General features: G+C 43.2%; 6 protein-coding genes and 1 pseudogene across 6 annotated transcripts; 5 read left to right on the top strand and 2 right to left on the bottom strand.

The window, feature by feature from the left end:
- The first annotated feature begins 330 nt into the window (after positions 1-330).
- On the top strand, positions 331-1,578 carry LOC108008751 (sulfotransferase 1E1-like). Its single transcript, XM_017072649.4, has 4 exons — positions 331-626; positions 686-1,143; positions 1,201-1,273; positions 1,329-1,578. Exons 1-4 carry the CDS (start codon positions 358-360, stop codon positions 1,468-1,470), a joined length of 942 nt encoding a protein of 313 aa, XP_016928138.2. The 5' UTR covers positions 331-357; the 3' UTR covers positions 1,471-1,578.
- A 385-nt stretch (positions 1,579-1,963) lies between these two features.
- LOC108010154 (sulfotransferase 1E1-like) lies at positions 1,964-7,662 on the top strand (annotated as a pseudogene).
- On the bottom strand, positions 4,062-4,978 carry l(2)efl (lethal (2) essential for life). The gene is made up of 3 exons (XM_017074987.4): positions 4,924-4,978; positions 4,422-4,809; positions 4,062-4,345 (listed from the first exon to the last, which is right to left on the bottom strand). The coding sequence occupies exons 2-3, from the start codon at positions 4,807-4,809 to the stop codon at positions 4,170-4,172; spliced, it is 564 nt and encodes a 187-aa protein (XP_016930476.2). The 5' UTR covers positions 4,924-4,978; the 3' UTR covers positions 4,062-4,169.
- A 719-nt stretch (positions 7,663-8,381) lies between the features above and the next one.
- On the top strand, positions 8,382-11,404 carry Pal2 (Peptidyl-alpha-hydroxyglycine-alpha-amidating lyase 2). Its single transcript, XM_017073821.4, has 6 exons — positions 8,382-8,959; positions 9,511-9,709; positions 9,771-9,884; positions 9,944-10,031; positions 10,354-10,453; positions 10,512-11,404. The coding sequence occupies exons 1-6, from the start codon at positions 8,535-8,537 to the stop codon at positions 10,813-10,815; spliced, it is 1,230 nt and encodes a 409-aa protein (XP_016929310.1). The 5' UTR covers positions 8,382-8,534; the 3' UTR covers positions 10,816-11,404.
- Positions 11,100-18,729, bottom strand: LOC108009452 (uncharacterized). Its single transcript, XM_017073820.4, has 8 exons — positions 18,564-18,729; positions 18,089-18,502; positions 17,335-18,034; positions 16,179-17,152; positions 13,626-14,480; positions 13,371-13,565; positions 12,346-13,206; positions 11,100-12,289 (listed from the first exon to the last, which is right to left on the bottom strand). The coding sequence occupies exons 1-8, from the start codon at positions 18,609-18,611 to the stop codon at positions 11,660-11,662; spliced, it is 4,677 nt and encodes a 1,558-aa protein (XP_016929309.2). The 5' UTR covers positions 18,612-18,729; the 3' UTR covers positions 11,100-11,659.
- angel (protein) lies at positions 14,755-16,105 on the top strand. The gene has a single exon (XM_017073822.4). The coding sequence runs from the start codon at positions 14,884-14,886 to the stop codon at positions 15,946-15,948; it is 1,065 nt and encodes a 354-aa protein (XP_016929311.2). The 5' UTR covers positions 14,755-14,883; the 3' UTR covers positions 15,949-16,105.
- Positions 18,730-19,419: 690 nt separating the features above from the next.
- On the top strand, positions 19,420-20,545 carry mRpL43 (mitochondrial ribosomal protein L43). The gene is made up of 3 exons (XM_017072581.4): positions 19,420-19,655; positions 19,722-19,828; positions 20,146-20,545. The coding sequence occupies exons 1-3, from the start codon at positions 19,519-19,521 to the stop codon at positions 20,478-20,480; spliced, it is 579 nt and encodes a 192-aa protein (XP_016928070.2). The 5' UTR covers positions 19,420-19,518; the 3' UTR covers positions 20,481-20,545.
- The last annotated feature ends 360 nt before the right edge of the window (positions 20,546-20,905 follow it).

Genomic DNA, 20,905 nt, shown 5'->3' with positions numbered 1-20,905 from the left:
AGGCATGGGAGCGACCATTATTTTTCATTCTTATCTTGTACTATTTGTATATATAAATTATTGTCCCCGAACAAACAAAACCTGTTGATAGTATTTTTTCAGAGATTTCGGCCAACTTTGTTGCCCTATATCTTTCTCTGCTTGTTTACGTTTCCATTATCAACAGAAATGAGCGAAGCGTCCAATTAAAATGAAATCAAATTAAAACCAACAATAGCCACTGAGCTGAGCAACCTTATCAGAAAAGTGCGTAAGAGAAAGTCGCGCAAGGCAGAGAGACCTATTTATGTATCTCTTAAATACATTCCCAAATAAATTTGAATTTCAACCACGATACAAATTCAGTAGACTTCAGCCATGGAACGTGTTCAGGTCACCCCGCGGAGTTTTCCCACAAACCTCATAGATAAAGACTGGGTGAACCGCAAACATTTGTATAAAATTAACTCAGATCACTTTCTTAGTTTGGTGCATGACATGAAACTTAGAGACGATGATGTTTGGGTAGTAACTCTGCCAAAATGTGGAACCACCTGGATGCAAGAGTTATCGTGGCTGCTGCTCAATAATTTCGATTTTGCGGGGGCATTGGCCAAGGATCAAGAGCTACGAAGTCCATATCTTGAGTAGGTGTATCAGAATGAATTCTTAAGATACCTTAAAAGATGTACATCTCTTACTTAAGGTTTGGTTTCGCTTTACTTGAGGATGTGCAACAATCTTTCGGGCCTATCGAGGAATTGAAATCTCCGCGACTGATCAAATCGCACCTTCCCCTGGCTCTACTTCCCTCAAAACTTTGGGAGGGAAAGCACAAAGTGATCTATGTGTTCCGGAATCCCCTAGATCACTGGGTATCTCGATATTATCACGGTGTGACATTTGGTGCTTATTACGGCAAAACTTTACATCAGTATTTTGATGAGGTCATAGCCTCTGATGATTTTGCAACGGAGATTATTGAACACGCACATGAATTCTACCTACTGAGAAACGAGCCATGGGTCTTCTATACTAGTTTTGAGAGAATGAAGAAAGATCTGCGAGGAGTGATCAATGAAGTCTCCAGATTTCTAAACAAACCCGTTGACGAACAACAAATGGAGAAACTGCTCAAGCATTTGTCTTTCGAAGAAATGAAGAGTTAGTAAATTATAATCCAAAACAATTTTTATGTATTTAATCAAAATTGTATTTCAGAGAATCCAACAACGAATCATCTGTGGGAGTTGGCTCAAATCAAACACATAAATGCTCGGAAGGAGCAGCACCCGTAAGAAAAACTAATATTATTTTCTGAGACACGAGTAACATACAACAATTTGCAGATTTGTGCGACGTGGAAATGTTAATGGCTATAAGGATGAGTTGACGCCCGAACAAATTGAGAGGGCCAACATCAGTATACAAAGGATTCTCGCGAAGAAATCCGTGACAATGGACGAACTACTGCTCCAGAATGATCCTTAAAATAAAGATGAGACTAGAAGTACAAAGCACCGTAGGAAGCACTGCTAAGCTGAATGAATTAAAGTTTATAAACAAAACAATAAATGTGCTTTGCTTTTCTTATTAATATGATCATGATCTATTTTAATGTGGATAAAGGTATAATTGCAAACATATTTAAGGAATTACGTGTGGTATAAACAGATATATTAATTTAAAATATTATTATTCTTCAATATTGCTAAAAATCTTTACTTTAAACAAATTTGAAACATTTAGATTAGAAACCTTATTTTCATATAAGAATAGCTGCCATGGACAATAAATAAAAGCGTCCCGCTTAATAGAACAATTGAATTTTTGGTCAGCACTAGCAGCCAAGTTGATAGATATTCGTTCAAACCATAAAACCGTTATATCTTAAGATTTCTAAATAAGGAAAAAGCGCAAACAAACTTGCACTCTATCTTATCTATCTTATAAAAAATACCTACTATATGCTGATTTAACTGCTAGTCAGAAAACCGCAACCATGGAACGCGTTCGGATCACACCACGGAGTTACCCCACAAACCTTATAGCTAAGGACTGGGCAAATCGGAAACATTTTCATTTGGAAAAAATGAAAGGATTTATAAATTTAGTCCATGACTTGGATATTCGAGAGGATGATGTGTGGGTAGTCACGCCTCCGAAATGTGGCACTACTTGGATGCAGGAATTATTGTGGCTGCTGATCAACAATTGCGATTTTGAGGGAGCGTTGACCAAAGATCAAGGTCTACGAAGTCCCTTTTTGGAGTTCGTAATTAATATTTCCATTTTATATTGGTATTAATATTTGGTTTTGGAATTCTAGGTTTGATTTCGTCTCTCATGGAAATTTGGAGGAATCATTAAAGCGTGTGCAGGAATGCAAATCACCACGACTTATAAAATCACATCTTCCCCTGGCCTTACTTCCAGCAAAACTTTGGGAAAGAAAAAACAAAGTTATCTATGTATTTCGTAATCCCCTAGATGCCTGGGTATCCAGATATTATCACGGTGTTACCTACGGTGCTTTTTATGGAAAGACACTGCATCAGTATTTCGATGACCTTTTGAGTAACGAAAACTATGCTTTGGAAACCATAGAACATGCCGCCGAATTTTACCAACTCCGAAATGAACCATGGGTTTTTTATACCAGTTTCGAAAGAATGAAAAAAGATCTGCGCGGTGTTATTAACGATGTTTCCAGATTTCTGAACACGACTGTTACCGATCTGCAAATGGAGAGACTTTTAAAGCACTTATCATTTGAAGAAATGAAAAGTTAGTTTTAAAAATTGGTTAGTATTTAACTTAGAAACCATTATAACCATTTTCTATTGCAGAAAATCCTACAACGTATCATTTGTGGGAAAAATCTCAAGAAAATGGCGAAAATGCTGGCAAAGTGGACTACAAGTAGGAAAATTAAACATATTCATATATATTGTTATACCCGTTACTCGTAGAGTAAAAGGGTATACTAGATTCGTCGGAAAGTATGTAACAGGCAGAAGGAAGCGTTTCCGACCCCATAAAGTATATATATTCTTGATCAGGATCACTAGCCGAGTCGATCTAGCCATGTCCGTCTGTCCGTCTGTCCGTCTGTCCGTCTGACCGTCTGTCCGTCTGTCCGTCTGTCCGTCTGTCTGTCCGTCCGGATGAACGCTGAGATATCGGAAACTATGAGAGCTAGGCTATTGAGATTTGGCGTACAGATTCCTGAGCTTCTTACGCAGCGCAAGTTTGTTTCAGTAGACTGCCACGCCCACTCTAACGCCCACAAACCGCCCAAAACTGTAACTCCTACAGTTTTGATGCTAGATAGAAAATTTTAACTGAAATGTATTGTTCTCATCAATACCTATCGATTGACCTAAAAAAAAGTTTGCCACGCCCACTTAAACGCCCACAAACCGCGAAAACCTGTGACGCCCACAATTTGCATGCTAGATAAAAAATTTTAACTGAAATGTATTGGTGTCGTCAATACCTATCGATTGATCCAAAAATAATTTTGCCACGCCCACTCTAACGCCCATAACGCTTAAATCTGTCTACCGCCGGTAGGTGGCGCATTTTAATTTCGCTTTGCTGCTTGCATATCTCCATTTCCCTTTGAGTAACGGGTACCTGATAGTCGATGTACTCGACTATAGCGTTCTTCCTTGTTTTCAATATAATTTTACTTCTGATTTTTCAGTTTCCTGCGGCGCGGTAAGGTCAATGGTTACAAGGACGAACTTTTGCCCGAGCATATTGAGAAGGCCCAGTTTTTAATGCAAAAGCAGCTTGAGAAAAACAATGTTACTATGGAAGAATTACTGCTGAAAAATAGTCCATAAAACACTTAAAACAAAATCTATGCGATAAGATTGTACTCCTTGTTAGAATCTAGAGCAACGATCGCCAAAAGAAATAAAAAATAACTTTCGTCTTTTTTTCTATTATTGTCCCACTGATATGTAGATCGTTCCTATGGAAGATTTATAAATTGAATTCGTAATTCTACAAAATAGTAGCAGAAAATATGAGGGGAATCAGCCAAGCTCTAATATTAAGATCCAAATAAACCGTTTATCTTTAGTTTCGTTTTAATTGATATAAAATTTGTAAAAATCCAATAGTTAAGGCACACGTAGACATAAACTAACTAACACTCGGGGTGGTAAAAAAATTCAGCCTTAGGCGGTGGAGGTCTCCACCTTCCTGGCATTGTCCTCCTTGGAGGAGGGACCAGTCTGTGTGATCTGCACGAGGCGTTCAGTCGAGGGAGGAGGCAGCGCCTTCATGGGCGCCTTGATGGTCAGCAGGCCATCGGAAGAGAGGGAGGATGTGACCGAGTCGGGGTTGACATCATCTATAAGACGGATTTTTATTAATAAAAATATTTTCTATAATATAATTAATATAATCTATAAGCCCTTCGAACTCACTTGGCAGCTGATAGCGTCTGGAGAACTGACGGGAGACATAGCCGTGCTCGTCCTGCTTCTCCTCGTGCTTTCCCTCCACGATGACGAACCTGTCCGCAATCTTGACGGTGATCTCGGAGGGTGAGAACTGCTGGACATCCAGAATCACCTCGAACTTCTCGCTATCGATGTTGAGGGTGGATCCGGACTCCTGCTTCTGCAGGCTGTTCTTCTGCCAGGGGCGCAGGTATCCCGATCGGAGCACAGTGGGTCGGGAGTTCCACACGGAGGACATGAGGTCATCCCTCCTCAATCCCTGGCCAAAATGCTGGTCCAAGAGGCGCGAGGTGCGCATTGGAAAGTCGATCTCATCCCACCAATCACGGAACATCAGGGGCACTACGGACATCTAATTTGGTTAAGAAACGAATTGTTGGTGAGCTAATCACTTCACATTTTAATTCACTTATTATTTTTTTTTTTTTATATATTTTTTCTTTAATGGATATATCCTTCTTCGTACCTTTCTTTTATTTTATACACTTAGTTTAACACGTCTTATTCGATTCGCGGCTGCTGCGATTTTGATGGAGCTCCCAGAGCATTCACACTGTTTTATACCCTCAACAGACTGTTTACATCTTCCACCATGGTCTAAAAATATGAAATTTATTTCCCATCTAAATTTAAACGAGCGTCATTCCCTCTATAGAGAACATACAGAATGTATATATGCCAAACACATATATTTGGTGCGAATCTACGAGAGATTTTAGCTTGTTTTGTTTGGCTTCCGTGGGTGTCGGAGATTTGGAGTCTTAGACACCGACTATCTCATGTTGACCCCAAAAATATTCAATATATTCCATCTTACTCACTACAGACAAGCCTTTTTCGGAGTTGGATTAATAGTGTTTCTGTTTGTTTGTTCCAGAACAACCCTAAATCTATATTGTATATGCCAAAAACAATACAAATTCCCTTAATTTGTATGCACTATGTATTTTGTATACATCTTAGAATGCCTGCAAAAAATGCGAAAACAAAATGTGTTTCTGGAAAATGCCAGAAGAAATTTTTAGATTCTACGCCCCCAAAGTTTGTGCTAGATATAAGAAATTTTTTAGATATTTCTACCTGTCGAAACTGTTGATTTGACGTGGCCAATATGAAAATACTTTGGCCACTAAATGACTTTATGAACTATTTTAAGCAGCTGCCACTTTTGTTTATTCTTTGTTTTTCCTCTGCTGAGTCATGTCGCGTGCGTTTTGAATCAGACGAATCCAAATATAATGACGTATCTCAGAAGGTTGACAGACAAAAGAATATTATTTGAAATTTATATCAGCAATTTAGTTGAGTTAGTATCGCATAAATTAACAAAATATTGTTGAGATGAGAGTGCAATGTACGTCCACATTTGTATAGATATATTAAAGTGTAAGGGTCTGGTTCAAGGCAATTAAAGCATACCTTAATAAATGTATTACAAAAAGTGCGTTTTATGCTCGGCGCGTTGCCTTCCAAGTGTATCACTCATACGTACTGTTGACTGGCATACGTGACGTATGAGTAACTTTTAATTTAAATTTAATTTGTAAGTTTTCAAAAATATTTTTACACACCCTTGTAAATATTTAAAAGTGAGATTACAATTATATATTTTAGACCACCCTAATGTACAGATAAACATCCAATTTTTGGTTCGCTCTGCTTATTTTTGACGCGCTTAGTTTATTCTCATAAAAACATTTTTATTTTCCGTTGCTCTAAGTTTCAAAATATTAAAATCAAGTGATTGAATAGCAATATTAATCAATATATCATGAAATACATAACGTTTTTATATTGTTGTTATTATTATGCTGCAAGTTGCTTTTTCTTCTCTCCCTAAAAATTCTAAAATACTGAATTGTTATATTTCCAAAATGCAATGTTATGGTAGTTTAACAATCTATCTCAATTCCGGTTTGTAAATTACTTAGGATGTACCCCCTGTATTTTCTTATGTACCCAGTGCAGCCACACAGTGAGGCAATTACCTCTCTAAATGGGCCAAAAGCTCACCAACACCACTGCAGCACAGATGTGCAATTGCAATCGCTGACTGTGTCTGTGTGAGTGAGTCTGCGAGTGTGAAAGTAGTGAAAGCTGAAAGCCGAGGGCGAACGGGGCCAATACTTATGCTTATGCAAGCCAGCCGAGATGCCGACGCCACCGCCCAGCAGGAATCACAAAAACAGAAAAACAGGCGTCATTCAAGGCAGGACATGCGGCACGTGAAGTGTTTACTGTACTTAAAAAGCGGAGGATAAATCAAGAGGTCAATAAAAAAAGCTATAAAATGGTAAGAGAGAAATACCTTAAAAATAACACACTTACCAGATTTTTTTGCCAGAGGTTTCGAAATTACCTAATAAAAGTGTCTAAAGGTATGCAGTGAAAAAATTCAAGAGTTCCATCAGACTTTTAAACATCATAATATGGATTTTTTTGAAACCCTCGCATAACTCGATTTGTAAATTGTTTTTTTTTCTACTTTACTACAGTCTGCCCCCCATGTGTTGCCCGTGACGTCACGACTGTTGCTTCTCCTGGTGACTTTGTTGTTTTGCCCACTGCAAGCGCATCTTTCGAAGCGAAGCTACTCGGATCAGAGTGTCCATGGCTATATGACCGAGGTCTCTATAAAAATTACAGGTGGTATATAGCAGGGATGAGCTAACCGAATTGGTTTTATATTACAGCGCACTTGCTGGTGGAACGAGGTGTGCAAGGAGGAGTTCCAAAGCCTTTTTCGCTGCAAGTGCCCCCAGTTCTCGTACTGCCGGTGAGTTTCCGTTTCCGGCTTAACCCCCACCCTTGTAGCAGCGATGGAAATTAAATAAGCATTTCCGGATTCGGTTTGTGTAATTGCTTTCGCATTTTCTCAGATCGCCGGGACGCTACTATAATGCCTACTGCTCAATGACGGACACCGGTTATATTTGGACCCAGCCGAACTGGGATTGGGGGGCGTAGGATGAAGATACCCCGGATAACGCCCCCGCCAAGCCCCCGCACCGCCAGCACAGCTCGCTGTGACGTCAAAGACACTGACTGCCGACTGTACGCTTACAAAACCCAAAATATGAGGGGTTCAGCCCAAAAGGAACCCCATATCGAGCCGAGTTTTCAGGCCCTATAATGTAATGGGGTTGAGTTCATCTCCCCAGTTGTTATCGCTCTTCGTGCTGAATAAATGGTATCGAAAGTCGTATTACTTTTCGCCTGCACTGTTCCCGCGGGACTGTTGGAAAATCAATAAAGGCTTTCCAATTCACGACGGCTTGTGGCAGGGCCACTGTGGAAATAAAGACAGAAAAATTAAGCTATTCATTTCTGCACTTTTCAGTAAAATTTATTTTTCATTATTCTTTCTAATATTCTATAAACTGAAGGATTATAGTATAAACAAAAACACAACGAACATCGGTAATGATTTGCATTCAATAAAATGGCTCTTCAATTAACAAGAAGAAGGTTGAAAACATGCCTTTGTATCAAAACCTATCAATATTTTATTTTTAAATTTATATATTATTATATTGATTTTAAATGGTTGAGGGCTAGGATAGAAACAGACAATGATAGTAGTAGAATCTTTAAGGACCCTACTTTTAATATCTTAACTACAGGAATTTTTTAGAGTATCCAAAAAATATATAAGCCTTAAGTCCAAACTTTTTTAAAATTTTACAAACCAACTTTTTTATAAAAGATATTTTTTTTAAATAAAAATGTTGTACCTCTTGCTTTATATACAAATAAATCCCCATTATCTTGAAACTTCTCAAATTCATTGCGAATATTTTTTTGGTTGTTTTTTTTTCCAAGTTTTTCCCACTGTTGCCCCTTCAATTTGTCCCACTGTGCAGGACAAAGGCGCAGGCGTCGCATTGAAAGCGAAAATCGAACAGCGTGGGAGTTCGCGTGCGAGTGTGTGTTTGGAGCAGAGTCAGTTAATCTATTGCCAGCTCAACATATAGACACCGCCAACAGATGTTGGCAGTGCGGAAAATCGAGTGAGCGCAGCCAGAAGCCAAATCCCAGTTGTTTTGGTGACGAAGAAAATCGCAGGACTTCCAGAAAATGTCGCGCATCCTGTTTGCGGCACTGCTGGCCATAAGTTTGGGCTATGTGGCGCCCAGTAGCAGCAGCAGCAGCAACCACCTGCCAGCGGGATTGGCCGTGGATCTGGGGCCAGGTGTGAACCTCAACGAGCGCTTCTTCGACCAGGTGCGGGCACTCATCAAGAGGAGGCTCCAGGAGAAGGTCCTGGCGAAGCCGGAGCAGCAGGAGCTGCCATTGCCCCTGGCGGAGGACGATGCGGTGGCCCTGCAGAACCAACGCAGCTACGACAATGTGCCCCTTCCGGCCGCCAGTGTTCCCACTCCAGTGCTCGTCGAGAACTGGCCCACCGAGCAGCACAGCTTCGGCCAGGTCACCGCCGTGGCCGTGGATCCACAGGGAAACCCCGTGGTTTTCCATCGCGCCGAACGCTACTGGGATGTAAAGTAGGTCAACAGCTGTCGCTGCCTGGTAACAAGTGTCTATCCCATATGTACACAGGAAAGGGGAAGCCAATCAGTCCAGAATCGAAATTTCATAGCCCAGATTTTTTTCAAACCTTCCCATTATATACACAAAACAAAAACCTCTTCCTTAATTTTAGAAACTCCGAGCTAATACCGACTTCATTCTACATTTTAGGAAAAATTGCATTACACTTAGTAAATCTTTTTTAATTGTTTTTAAATTATATAAAAAATTCCCATTAGCTCCTAAATGTTTAGATGGTCTAATGTCTAAATTGCTATTAATTAGTAATTCAATGAAAAAAAGTACATCGGACTTCCGAATTTAGAATATTTTGTGGTATACTTTTAGAACAATAAATAAGGGATTCCTGCTACATATTCGTACATTCTTTAAAGATCAGAAAAACAATTCCACCCGTAAATAGGAAAAAGAATAATCAACCTTGTTATTGTTTTAAGATCAGAAAAATAATTGCATCCGTAAAGAGGGTAAAGATAAATCAACCTTATCTCCACTAATTTTTCAGTACCTTCAACGAGAGCAATATATACTACCTAATCGAATACGGGCCCATAAAAGAAAACACGATATATGTGCTGGACGCGAAGACGGGAGCCATTAAGTCTGGATGGGGATCGAATATGTTCTACATGCCACACGGCATGACCATCGATTTACATGGGAATTACTGGATCACAGATGTGGCCATGCACCAGGCCTTTAAGGTTCGAAAATGCTAGATTCAATTACTAAAATCTCAAATGAAATCCCCGTTTTCCCCATCAGTTTAAGCCCTTTAGCAACAAACCACTACTCACCATTGGCAAGCGATTTAGGCCCGGATCATCCGTTAAGCACCTGTGCAAGCCCACATCCATTGCAGTGGCCACAACGGGGGAGGTAAGTGGTACCTGTTGAGTTATTTTGGTTCCCGAACTCACCGACCTCCCAACCCACAGTTCTTTATCGCTGATGGCTATTGCAATAGCCGAATACTGAAGTTCAACGCCGCTGGCAAGCTGTTACGTACGATTCCCCAGCCACCCGGTGCGTATACTTAATATTTATGAGTGGGTCATATATTGATTTTATTAAAAACGATTTTTGCTTTTATAACTTAAGCATTGCTTTTAAAAATAATTTCAATAAAATTTCTCAACTTTTTTACAAAATTTTGTATCATGCAAAAATTTTATCAGTATAAATAACTTGAAACCCAGTTCTAGAAACTTACCTAAAACATTTAAATATTAGACAACTTTTTCGTAAACTAATGACTATCACTAATAGTTAAAAGGTTATAAAAAAGGTTTTTATTGCTTTTATATTTATAAATAAGTTTTACATTTTCTAACCACTTCTTCTGCAGAATTCCTTTCGCTGCAGGTGCCCCATGCCATCACCTTGCTGGAACACCTGGATCTCTTGTGTATCGCAGATAGGGAAAACATGCGCGTAGTCTGTCCCAAGTGAGAAAATCCGAGTTATCAATATCTTCAAAAAATAATCATCAAATATCTTTGACAGAGCTGGCTTGATTTCCTCCCATGGCGAGGGTGAACCGGCGGCCACCATCCAGGAACCGGATTTGGGCCGCGTCTTTGGGGTCGCCAGCTATGGCGACATAGTGTTTGCCGTAAATGGACCCACCTCCATGCTGCCCGTGCGCGGATTCACCATCGATCCGCGCACCGAGACGATCATCGGGCACTGGGGAGAGTTCAAGAACCCGCACTCCATGGCGGTCAGCGTCAACGGATCGGCACTGTATGTGACCGAGATCGGGACTAACCACCAGACGAATCGAGTGTGGAAGTATGTGCTGGCCTGAGCCTAATCCAAGACCTGACCCGCACTGCGCTCCTGCATATCCCAAGACCCCTAGATCCCACTTAATTAGTTATCAGCAGAAACAGATGGACACACAGAACCAGAATCAGACGCCGAATCAGACACAGATAATACAGAACCTAAGCATAAGCAGAGCCCACCCCAAAGTACAGTTTAACGTGACTCGTGTCAGATCAATAGAGAATAGTAAGTGCTTAAGTAATGTACAAGTTAAGTATGTAAATTGCTTGAAAACAATACCACAACAAACATAACCTCAGACTCTTATGTTTTGCACTGTAATGAGCAAACGAAATAACGAAATTACAAAGCAGCTTAAATAGTACATATACTTAAATGTTATAGTTATGCGTAGGCACTAACTAGGCACGAATGTGAGGATGTGGGGACGTGAGCATGGATAACCGATTCCGATACCGCAGATAACCGGGGGCAACCAGCAGCGCATATAAACATACTTGTGTATCATATTGTAACCTATATCAAATATATAATCGTATCTGTATCTTATCAACTTATCGTAGCCCATGTAAATTATGAATGTAATAAACTGTTGTTGTTGTGATGAACACAGGGGTTCAGATGGTTCAGATCCAATGACTATTTCCCCAAAAGGCAAAGGAATGTTAATTAAATAATTTCTTAGACATAAGCAAACAACGAGTATATCTAGCCCTATTTTAGATTTGAGTCGAAAGTTTGCATGGCAAACACACTAATTTACAAATTTTGGAAATGTTTGGGCAAAACTTAAGTAATAGCAAATATAAATAGAAAACTTGAACACATATTAAAATAAAAATTTGTAGGGAATGCAGCTGCTGTCAGGTGGAACTTAGCCAATGCCTGGCGAAATCCAGAGCCTCATTCAAGTGCGACAGCCATTCTAGGAGCTCCGGTTGAGTATCGGCAGCAAAAAACACTCCCGCCTCATAATCAGATTCTTTTCCCTGCACTAAAAAGCTTCTGGCCCGGGCACAAAGATCTCGTGGAGCTGCATCTATCAAGGATTGTCCGCATCCTGGCAGCTCCAATGAGAAAAGGGGTGAGTCATCTCCCAGATTGTCTTCATGTTGCCAAACGGATAGCCGAACGCCATCTAGGCTGCACCATCGTCGATTCCAATGGTGTCTGTTCTTCGGGTCCTGAACATTTAGGTAGCCAGTGAAACGGCCCTTGGGCAGTCGCAAGTCCACTCTTCCAGTTATGGATATAGCCGGACCTAGGTTCGTGGATTTGGTGTGTGTACTTAAGGGCAGTTGCCAGGATCGTGAGCTGCGCAGGCAGATCTTATCGCTGGATCTTGATTCGCTGGCCACCAGTTGGAAGGGAGCCAAGTCCATGGCGCGCAGCTTAAAGGAAGCATGCAGACGAAAGCGGGAGATGATCTGATCGCCAACAGAACCCGCTGAAGAGCTCGAGTTGGCGGAACCTAAATTCCCACTGCCACGTCTCTGTAAGGTAACCACTTATTAGGGAACTGCTTGCTTGGAGAACTAAAGCTACTTACCAACGACTTGGCAGGCTCCAAGGCAAGCGTGGAAACCTTGCGCAGGCGTAACATGAAGATCTGGCAGCGCAGCTCCAAAGAATCCGCCTTATCCCCACTATAGAACTCCAAGCCACAGTCCCGAAAGAAGGCAGAGCCATTCTGGCACTCCACCGATTGGGTGGAGCGGATGCGTCCCCCGCACTCAAAGGTGCAGATGTAATGGTAGTTGAAGAACATATCCTGGCTGACATCGGCCCTCACAGGCAGTTCCATGGCATCAATCAGAAGGCACTGAGATTGCCTTCTGGCAGCCAAGGCATTGTCATTTAATTGGCAACCAAGGGGAGCTGACTTTCGCAGGCTGGAGAAGAGCAGAAGTCGCTCCGCCTCCACCATCTCCGCAGAGATCTCCAATTCAGGCATCTGACGACATATACTCACAGCCTGAGCCAACTGCTCATTGGGGTTAAGGGACTCGTTCAGCAAGGAGTCCAGGTTGAAGCTGGCATAGTAGCTACTGCTGTCCAGCTCCCCGTCTGTTTGATTAGATTGGTCCCTTGAAAGATTGAGACTCTGAGTCAGTCGCTGCTTCTCCGCCAGAAAGAAGTCCTTGCCCTTGCGATAAGACCGACGAAGGGCATTCTTCAGCAGGCGGTACCGGGCCAGAGTGCTGACCGACATCAACTGACTTTCACTGGGCATGGGCACCGTCTGCATGAGCTCACCCAAACTGCTGCTGTTGTGCAGGCCAGGATCCTCTGCCTTCAAAGCCTCCGCCTGCTGGGGAGTTGTGGGGCAACTGAAGCTGATATTCTGGCCAAATTGGCGCAGTGGCGTGGCTGGGCCATCGTTTATATCAATTGTAAGATTGCGCGAGGGCTGAAAAATCAATTATTACTCAGTTTCAACAACAAGCTTATATTTCAAATGCGTTTCAGAAAGCTTTGGATGAGTACAGTGTGATAGTGGCTATTTACAGAAGTTACAATGTCGGATGAAAGCGAAAGCCTTAACCTCTAGTGGGAGTCAACAAAAATCTCTACCTTGGTTGTAAACCGCTGGCTCTGCTTCTTTTTCGGCGTACTCTGGTTAGCCGGCTCCGGCTCAATTTGTCCAGAGCCATAATCATTGGTCGCAAAGGAGCTACTGCCCGCCTCACCCAAGCTGTAATCCGCGTAGAGCTCCTCGTTCCCTTCATTGGGCATGTCATACGAAACGGAATCCGCATTGGAAATGGTCTGTAATAACAGCTTTAATAATATATGGTATTAAACATAAGCTAATTCATAGCCACTTACATTGGGCACTTTTTCCAGTCGATCCAGCACCAGTTCACTACGACACAGATTGTCCAGGAAGATCTCGCTGCGCTGCAGAGAGAGTTCCGACCGAGAGAGATTGCGATTCTTCTTGGGCGGTGAATGCTGCTCACTGATATTGTTCAGGGATTGATGGGCGAGGGGTGGAGACGACTTCAGCATTGGCTGGCGAATCACTGAGGACTCTGTGGTCTGACTAGCTGAGCAGGAGGATTCAGTGCCACTCGGTTCCTCGGGTAGAGGCATGAATTGAAAGAAGTTCCCGTTCTTCAGGGATTCGTGCAGAAAGTGACCCAAAGCCACAGGATGATTGGGAGCAGATAATTGAGGTTTAATTGGCGGTTGCACAGGCTGGCTAGATCCATTATCCATTATCTGCGGTTGAATAACTGGTGGCATTATCGGCGGTTGGATAACTGGAGGCATTGGCGGTTGGATAACCGGAGGCACTATCTGCGGCTGAGTAGCTTGCCCCAGTGGCTTCATTTGAGGCGAGTTCTTCGGCGTCTTCTGCACCCGGGCGTACATGGCGCTGAGATCAGCGGGTGATGGCGATGGATCCGGCATGGTCTCACTTACATACGCCGTGGAGCTTTCCGTTGGAGTCGGAGTGTGATTTACAACCTGCGCTGCGGTCCTAACCTCGTGATGCGGACTCCCTCTGATCCGCAGGCAATCCTCCTCGATCTCCGAGTAAATAGGTTCGCTGTCGAGATCGCGCTGTAGACGGGTGGTGGCCACAGATGTGGTGGCCAGGCTGCTAGGTCCATCTGTGCAGTCGAAGCTCTGGGTCTGAAAATGACTACGCTCTAGGGGATCGGAGCGGGAGCAGTCCTGGAAATAAATAAAAATAATTATGTTTAATATGTATATTAATATAATATATATGTTTAAAACTATTTTTCGAATAATACTAAGACAAACTATTATTATTGTTTTTTTGTAATTAGTTTTGTAATAAAGATTAAAAAGTTTTAAGAAAATATAAAAAATATATAGGCTTTATATGTTCCGTAGCAATGTTTTGAATTTCGATAGTCCGAGTGCCCCATTGTTATCGATATCAGCTGCAGTGCAGCCCAGCGAAGGAGAGCGCAAAACAAACTACACAACAAGCGAAAACAGCTGACGGCACAGATTTCCCCTGAAAATTCGGACGCCATCCGAAAACCATTGAATACAGAGGCATTTCACGGGGACCAGAAGCGCGGGCACATGGCGAGGAGCACTTGATGAGATGTACAAGTCCCTGATCCGCACCATTAAACACCAGGCCAGGTCACAGATCATCGGGCGCAGCAGCAGCAGCCAAACAAAAGGCGCCAACGGAAAACGCAAGCAGAAGGGGGAGCAAATGGATTCACGCTACGATTTCAACAGGCGCTGGACGCCAGTGGGGGATCAGCCTCCAGGAGTGGACCTCCCAAAATTGTCCACCCTTAAACTGGTCTCGTACAACATCCTGGCCCAGGATCTGCTGCTGGAGCACCTCTTTCTATACGTGGGCATCCCGCAGGAGTTCCTCACCTGGCGTCGCCGCCAGCAGAATCTTTTAAGGGAGCTAATGAAACTCAATCCGGACATCCTGTGCCTGCAAGAGATGCAGTTCGATCACCTAGCACCACTTGTCCAAGGACTGCGCATGGGCAACGGCAAAAAGCTGGCCTATGTGTACAAAAAGAAGACGGGACACCGTACGGATGGATGCGCCATTGTCTACGACTCTTCCAAGTTCGAGTTACTGGACCAGCAAGCTGTGGAGCTGCATGACCAGGAAGTGGCTCTGCTCAATCGTGAGAATGTGGCCCTGTTTGCCAAGTTCCGATTCAAAAAGGAACCAGACGAACAGAAGGAGTTTGTGGTGGCCACCACGCATTTGCTGTACAACCCGAAACGGAGTGATGTGCGCTGCGCCCAGGTGGGCAGAATGCTCGAGCAGCTGACCTCCTTCTCCACGGACACACCCATCATCCTAACTGGAGACTTCAACAGCCAGCCCGACTCATCACCCATTGAACTGCTCATCGGAAAGGAGGGGGATGTGGAACCCGCAGCTAACCCAACGCCTCTGCGCTTCGAGGTCCTCGATCCGGGTGAAGGAACAGCCTCCACATACCAGGACGACTGGATCACTGTGGACTACATCCTGCGCTCGTTAGGATCGCGGAGCAAGCACAAGCTTCTGCCCATTAGTGTCTACTCACTGCCCTCGATCAACTGCTGCAGCAGAGTTGGCCAGATCCCCAACCACTACCTGGGTTCGGATCACTACGCTCTGGGCGCCATATTCACCGTTGTCTAGTTTTTAAGGTTATCACTCGGACTCATCAATAAAGATACGAAACATAAGATATTACTGGAACGTCTGAGAACTTTTAAAGTTTTGTCTGATTTTAAAAAACTTGAAAGATTTAAGCATTTGTTTAGTACTTTAAATAAATAAAACTAATCAAAGTACACTCCCCACTGCTACTTAATGACAAGCCTTCAGTTCTCCTTAAATATATAGCAAAAAATAAAAAGAAAACTCACCCGGAAGGTTCTTAGTGCTCGCTCATCACTGGCCTCCAACTTGGCGCGAATGCTGCTCAGCAGATAGCCCATCTTGGTGATGGTCACGTCCTGATCGAGGTCCTTGTGATACGAGCGATAGGTTGTGGGTGCCGCCTCCGTTTGGAAATCCAACTTGCGAGCTCTGTTGGCACGCGGCAGTTTCTTCGGAGGCGTCGGAGCCTTCACCTTGCGCTCGAAGTCAAAGTAGGGCTGCTCGCTGTCTAACTGCTGGCGTGTGGAAGTGGTCGTTCCCGAGGGCGTGGTCTGCATTGGTGAGTGATAGCTGCCCGGCGGCGACTGGGAATGCAGGTCCAGCTGCGAAGTAGAGGTCTGCACGCCAATTGTGCATTGTGTGGGAGTGGCTTTGATCTGCTCCTCCATCGGCTGCTCCTCTTGATTCGACTTTTTCGGGGACACAAAACGCAGGATCTTCTTTTTGGAGTTATTCAGGAAGTTCTTGGACTTCTTTCCAAGGCTTTTCGGTTTGGTTGCCTTCCAGGGAGACAGATTTCGCCACTGCTCACCCCAGATGAACTTCTGGCTGGCCTGACCACCAGTGGTGTTAACTCGACTTGGATACTTGATGGGCGTGTCCTTGTGAATCATATTGGAGGCAAGATTCTCGCTCATACTCCCGTCCACAGTGTCAAGGGAAACTTTTGGGACTACAGGCTGGGGTTGTGGCTTAAGCGGCTGCCATCCAATTGAAACTTGTGGTTCAGCCGGCGTTTTAAATGTGCTGGCCGACTTTCCCTGATAGTTGAGCATATCGGTGATTTTCGGCTCTGTCCAGCCAATAATAATATCCTTGCTGGGCGCACTCTTCCGACTGCTCTCCTGCCGTATATTCCGGGCGTAATTCGAACCCCGCTTGGACTCCACCACGCGCTCAATGTCGCTGAGCGAGGGGCAGGTGGGCAGATGCTTGTGACTCTTGGGCTTCTCCACCTCGGCTAAATGGTGAGATAAAACTCATGAGGTCGAGGAAAAACCAAAGTTTAAATAAATGAAACCGTAAGCCAAATTTTTAGAAACAAAACTTTTTATTTGGTAAATACATTTGATTTTTGGTAAAATTAATTTTGGATCTAATTCGTTTTGGTTACGGTTTCATTGTCTTGGGTTGGCTACTTACCCATGGGAAAAGATCTACGCTGACTGTCCTTTCTGCGCGAAGGTTCCACTCTACTAACGGGCACCTGGACGCCTCGCTTCCGCAGGAAGTCGTCCAACACTCGCTCTGCCTCGCGCACAGAGGGGTTCGTCGATGTAAGCGAAGATTGCGAGAGCTTGCCGTCTAGACTTTGAGAGCCACGTCGCGGTGGCTTCGGTGGCGGCAGCTGGCAGTCGCGTGCCTTGAAGCTGACTTGGCCCTGCGATAGTCGCTTTTGTAGAAGGCGTCCACCTCCTCCAGAACTGCGTCGCGAGCGGGAGCTCCTGCGACTGGAGGGCTCCGTGACCAGCAATTCCTTTTCCTGTTCCTCCTCCACAGCAGATTCCTGCTCGCTGATGTTGGACAGAACAGGAGCTGACGGCTTGTAGGCTATGGGTTCGTAGGACTGCATTTTGGTGGTTTCTCTCAGGGTTTGGGAGTTCCTATAACGACAGTTGGAGCCTGAAAGCTTTTGGCGATTTACGCGCACCTCGGACACCACACAGTTATCGTGAAGCTCCTGGATGATGTGAATAAGCGGCTCATCGTCGCCGCCCACGGCTCTCAGGCGACTGACAGCGGTTAGAGGAGTTTTGAAGCTGGATTTTACGTTGGCCGGTTCGCTTTCACGACGTTGCTGCGCCTGCTGTGGCTGGCTACCCAGATTGTTCTGCTTGGCGGGCTGAAAAATGGGCGTTTAATATGGCATCTGGAGTGGGTTGGGGGGTGGGCCTACCTTAGAGCTCTCGGAACGCCTGCTGCGCCTGGGCAACCGCACGTGCTGGTCACGTGGCGGCGCCGTGGAGCCGCAATCCCCGCTGTCGCTGGTGAAGCAGTAGCAGAAGCCATTCTGGCAGGGCTTGCCCTTGCGCTCCTGCTCCTTGTTGCAGCGATTCTGGTTGATTAGGTCCGCATCCGTGGACCTGCGGACGCGGGGAAGCTGCCTAGGCATGTTGTTCTCGCAGTCGCGACTCTGCGTGGACACCCTGCGAATGCGGCGTGCACGGAACTCGTCGATGCACTCCTGCAGACTGAAAGACGACGTGGAACCGGACTCGGCGGAATCCTCCTCCTCCTCCTCCTCTTCGTCCTCCTCCCCCTCTTCTTCGTCAACTAGAACGTGTTTCGAGAACTTTGAACCTGCAAAAGTCTAAACACCAAGCTTCAGTTTACAGAAATTGCAATTAAATATATGTAGATTTAATACTTACGGTGGCCATTTTGATGTCGACTTGTGGAGCTGATAAGACCAGCTGCATGTGCTCCACTTTTCCACGTTGCACACACTTTCTACTCCGGCTCTAGTTCGTGGTTTTCCAATCAAAACGACGCCTCGCCTGCATCTGCATTTTTGTTTTCCCTTTTGTGCCGCTTCTTCTCTATCAAAAACAACCCTGTCTTTTGTCAGAGATGAGCACTCCGCTAGGAAAATAGGAGACAGGTTAATAACATTAATAATGTTAGTATATTTCCTTTATTTTTCTTTTTAATTGGTATACTGGGTAAGAATTTAACAATTTAGCATATTAACAAACATTAAATATTTGAAATGACAATAAATACTGTTCCGTCGAGCTGATAAGTCGAGCCATCTTAGATATTTTACTTTATGTTACAGGATGCAGGAGACTTTCAAAAACGCGATATACAATTTAAGAAAAACTAAATAAATCTGCATTGTTACCGTGTGCCGTTCTAAAAAAAACTACTTAGAATTTTGACAGAATTTGTATACTTTTTATGCAAAGATTCATATCACCAATAAAAAAAGCCTTGGTCTTTTACTATGTACCCACATTGAAAAATATACATATATAATTTCCTATGCTTAGTTGTAAAAAACTTACCATTCTACAAGTAAGGGCTTCCAATAGATTCTTATATTAATAAGATTAAAATACAGCGACACAGATATAAACATAAGTTATGATTTATGTAATTCAATTAATAACATAGTTTCTATAATGACTTTTACTTTAAAATTCAATTTTTATAAATAAATGTATGGCTAAAGCTTAAAATTAAAGCTTAAAATTAGCTAACTTGGCATCTCTGGCATACGAGAAACAGCTGTCAGCTGTTTGCGGCATGAGGTTACGTCTTCTCTGATTACGAAAAGTCTTAAAAATTAGTTTTATACTATTTTGAATTAAAAATAAATACAAAATGTCGAACAGCCACTTGTTCCTGAAGTCCGGCTTTCCACGGGCTCCCCTACAAAATGGATTGGGACGCTATGTCTGCCAGCTGCAGAGGATTACTCTGAAGTTCTGCAAGAATAATGGATCCAGCAGAGGCATGCGGTATGGAAGATCATTTAATTTAAAAAGTAATATTACTATTTTGTAATATATTGAAAAACTCCACAGCGACTTCATCGAGAACCACTTGGTGGACTTTGCCAAGGAGAATCCCGGTATTGTGGTCTACGTAAAGCCCAGACGCCATCGCACACCAGTTTTGGTGGGGGAGTATTGTGAGTAAACACTGGGGTCTATTGAAGCCAGTTAATGCACAACTATAAATATATTTTATAGAAAATAATGTAGTTATCCAGAAGAAGGTTCTTAACCCCTGTCATAGGTATAAACTATTTATTCAAAAATAATTTTATTGGTATTAGACCAATACCAAACTATTTCTATGTTCAAATCAATCAAATCTGGTTCTATTCTTAATATTTAGGTCCATATTTTTGGGAAACACAGAAACCTCTTCTCGCTGAATGAGATTCGTACCCCATTAGATTATGAAAATAAAACTGATTACTATAAAAATGTGTATTATTTTCAGTGAACGGCGAGCGTGAGTGGATGAGCTGCAGGAACAGCACCCAAGAGGAGATCTCCAAGTGGATTGACCTACTGAAGACCCAAAATGGCAGCTCCAGCTCACTGCGTCTCCGCAAAATGTGGCATACGGATGTGCCCTCCATCCAGGGCCCGTGGACACCATTCTTGCTGCGCTCACCAGATGCCCAGGGCCAGGTATATCCAAGTGAAGATGCCTCCAAGCCGCTAGAGACACCACAAACCGCCACCGAGAAGCTCATCGAACTATTCCGGCAGCAGCAACTCGAAGGTGGCAATGAAGCCCACGAAGTTCTTAACAAGAAGAGAGCTGAGTAGTAGAAAATAACACTTTTTGGTAATTGTTGCTTTTATTTTAATAATTAAAATCGGAAAAACTGAAATTATGCCTTCTACGCTCTATAATTGCAAATTGAACATTAAATAGGGAGCTTTGTTAGATTTTTTAAATTAACATTTGAACCAAAAAGGGGCTTTCTCTTCCCTGTATAAATGGTGTAAAGATAAAGAAAGGTTCTTCGGGTACTACAAGAACAACAGACAATTATTGGAACGTTTTTTTAATATTTATGTCTTACTGTAATATCTGAAGTGTATTAATCTTTGAATTTTGATTAGGATTGTTCTGAATCTTACATAATAAGGACAGAAGTTGTTTATAATTGAATACGGTGTAATCAAGTTGTAGAAAAACTTCTTCCTCAAGGAATTTACAGGCATCCTAAGTAATGTCATACAGAACG

This window comes from Drosophila suzukii, chromosome 2R, assembly GCF_043229965.1.
Source record: "Drosophila suzukii chromosome 2R, CBGP_Dsuzu_IsoJpt1.0, whole genome shotgun sequence".
In the NCBI taxonomy this organism is placed as follows: Eukaryota; Metazoa; Arthropoda; class Insecta; order Diptera; family Drosophilidae; genus Drosophila; species Drosophila suzukii.
Note: the sequence above shows the minus strand (reverse complement) of the source record. Positions and strands in the feature narration are given on the sequence as shown.

What these genes read in the sequence shown, in the direction of transcription:
- angel (XM_017073822.4), top strand. Translation starts at nt 14,884, where the DNA reads ATGTACAAGTCCCTGATCCGCACCATTAAACACCAGGCCAGGTCACAG.
- Pal2 (XM_017073821.4), top strand. Translation starts at nt 8,535, where the DNA reads ATGTCGCGCATCCTGTTTGCGGCACTGCTGGCCATAAGTTTGGGCTAT. An exon ending in CCATGCACCAGGCCTTTAAG is followed by an intron (nt 9,710 to 9,770) that starts GTTCGAAAATGC and finishes TTTCCCCATCAG; the next exon opens with TTTAAGCCCTTTAGCAACAA. An exon ending in CAGTGGCCACAACGGGGGAG is followed by an intron (nt 9,885 to 9,943) that starts GTAAGTGGTACC and finishes CCCAACCCACAG; the next exon opens with TTCTTTATCGCTGATGGCTA.
- LOC108009452 (XM_017073820.4), bottom strand. Translation starts at nt 18,611, where the DNA reads ATGCAGCTGGTCTTATCAGCTCCACAAGTCGACATCAAAATGGCCACC. An exon ending in GCCAGCGGTTTACAACCAAG is followed by an intron (nt 13,207 to 13,370) that starts GTAGAGATTTTT and finishes TTGATTTTTCAG; the next exon opens with CCCTCGCGCAATCTTACAAT. An exon ending in TGGAGCCTGCCAAGTCGTTG is followed by an intron (nt 12,290 to 12,345) that starts GTAAGTAGCTTT and finishes GTTACCTTACAG; the next exon opens with AGACGTGGCAGTGGGAATTT.
- mRpL43 (XM_017072581.4), top strand. Translation starts at nt 19,519, where the DNA reads ATGTCGAACAGCCACTTGTTCCTGAAGTCCGGCTTTCCACGGGCTCCC. An exon ending in GGATCCAGCAGAGGCATGCG is followed by an intron (nt 19,656 to 19,721) that starts GTATGGAAGATC and finishes AAAACTCCACAG; the next exon opens with CGACTTCATCGAGAACCACT. An exon ending in AGTTTTGGTGGGGGAGTATT is followed by an intron (nt 19,829 to 20,145) that starts GTGAGTAAACAC and finishes TATTATTTTCAG; the next exon opens with TGAACGGCGAGCGTGAGTGG.
- LOC108008751 (XM_017072649.4), top strand. Translation starts at nt 358, where the DNA reads ATGGAACGTGTTCAGGTCACCCCGCGGAGTTTTCCCACAAACCTCATA. An exon ending in CTACGAAGTCCATATCTTGA is followed by an intron (nt 627 to 685) that starts GTAGGTGTATCA and finishes CTCTTACTTAAG; the next exon opens with GTTTGGTTTCGCTTTACTTG. An exon ending in GTCTTTCGAAGAAATGAAGA is followed by an intron (nt 1,144 to 1,200) that starts GTTAGTAAATTA and finishes ATTGTATTTCAG; the next exon opens with AGAATCCAACAACGAATCAT.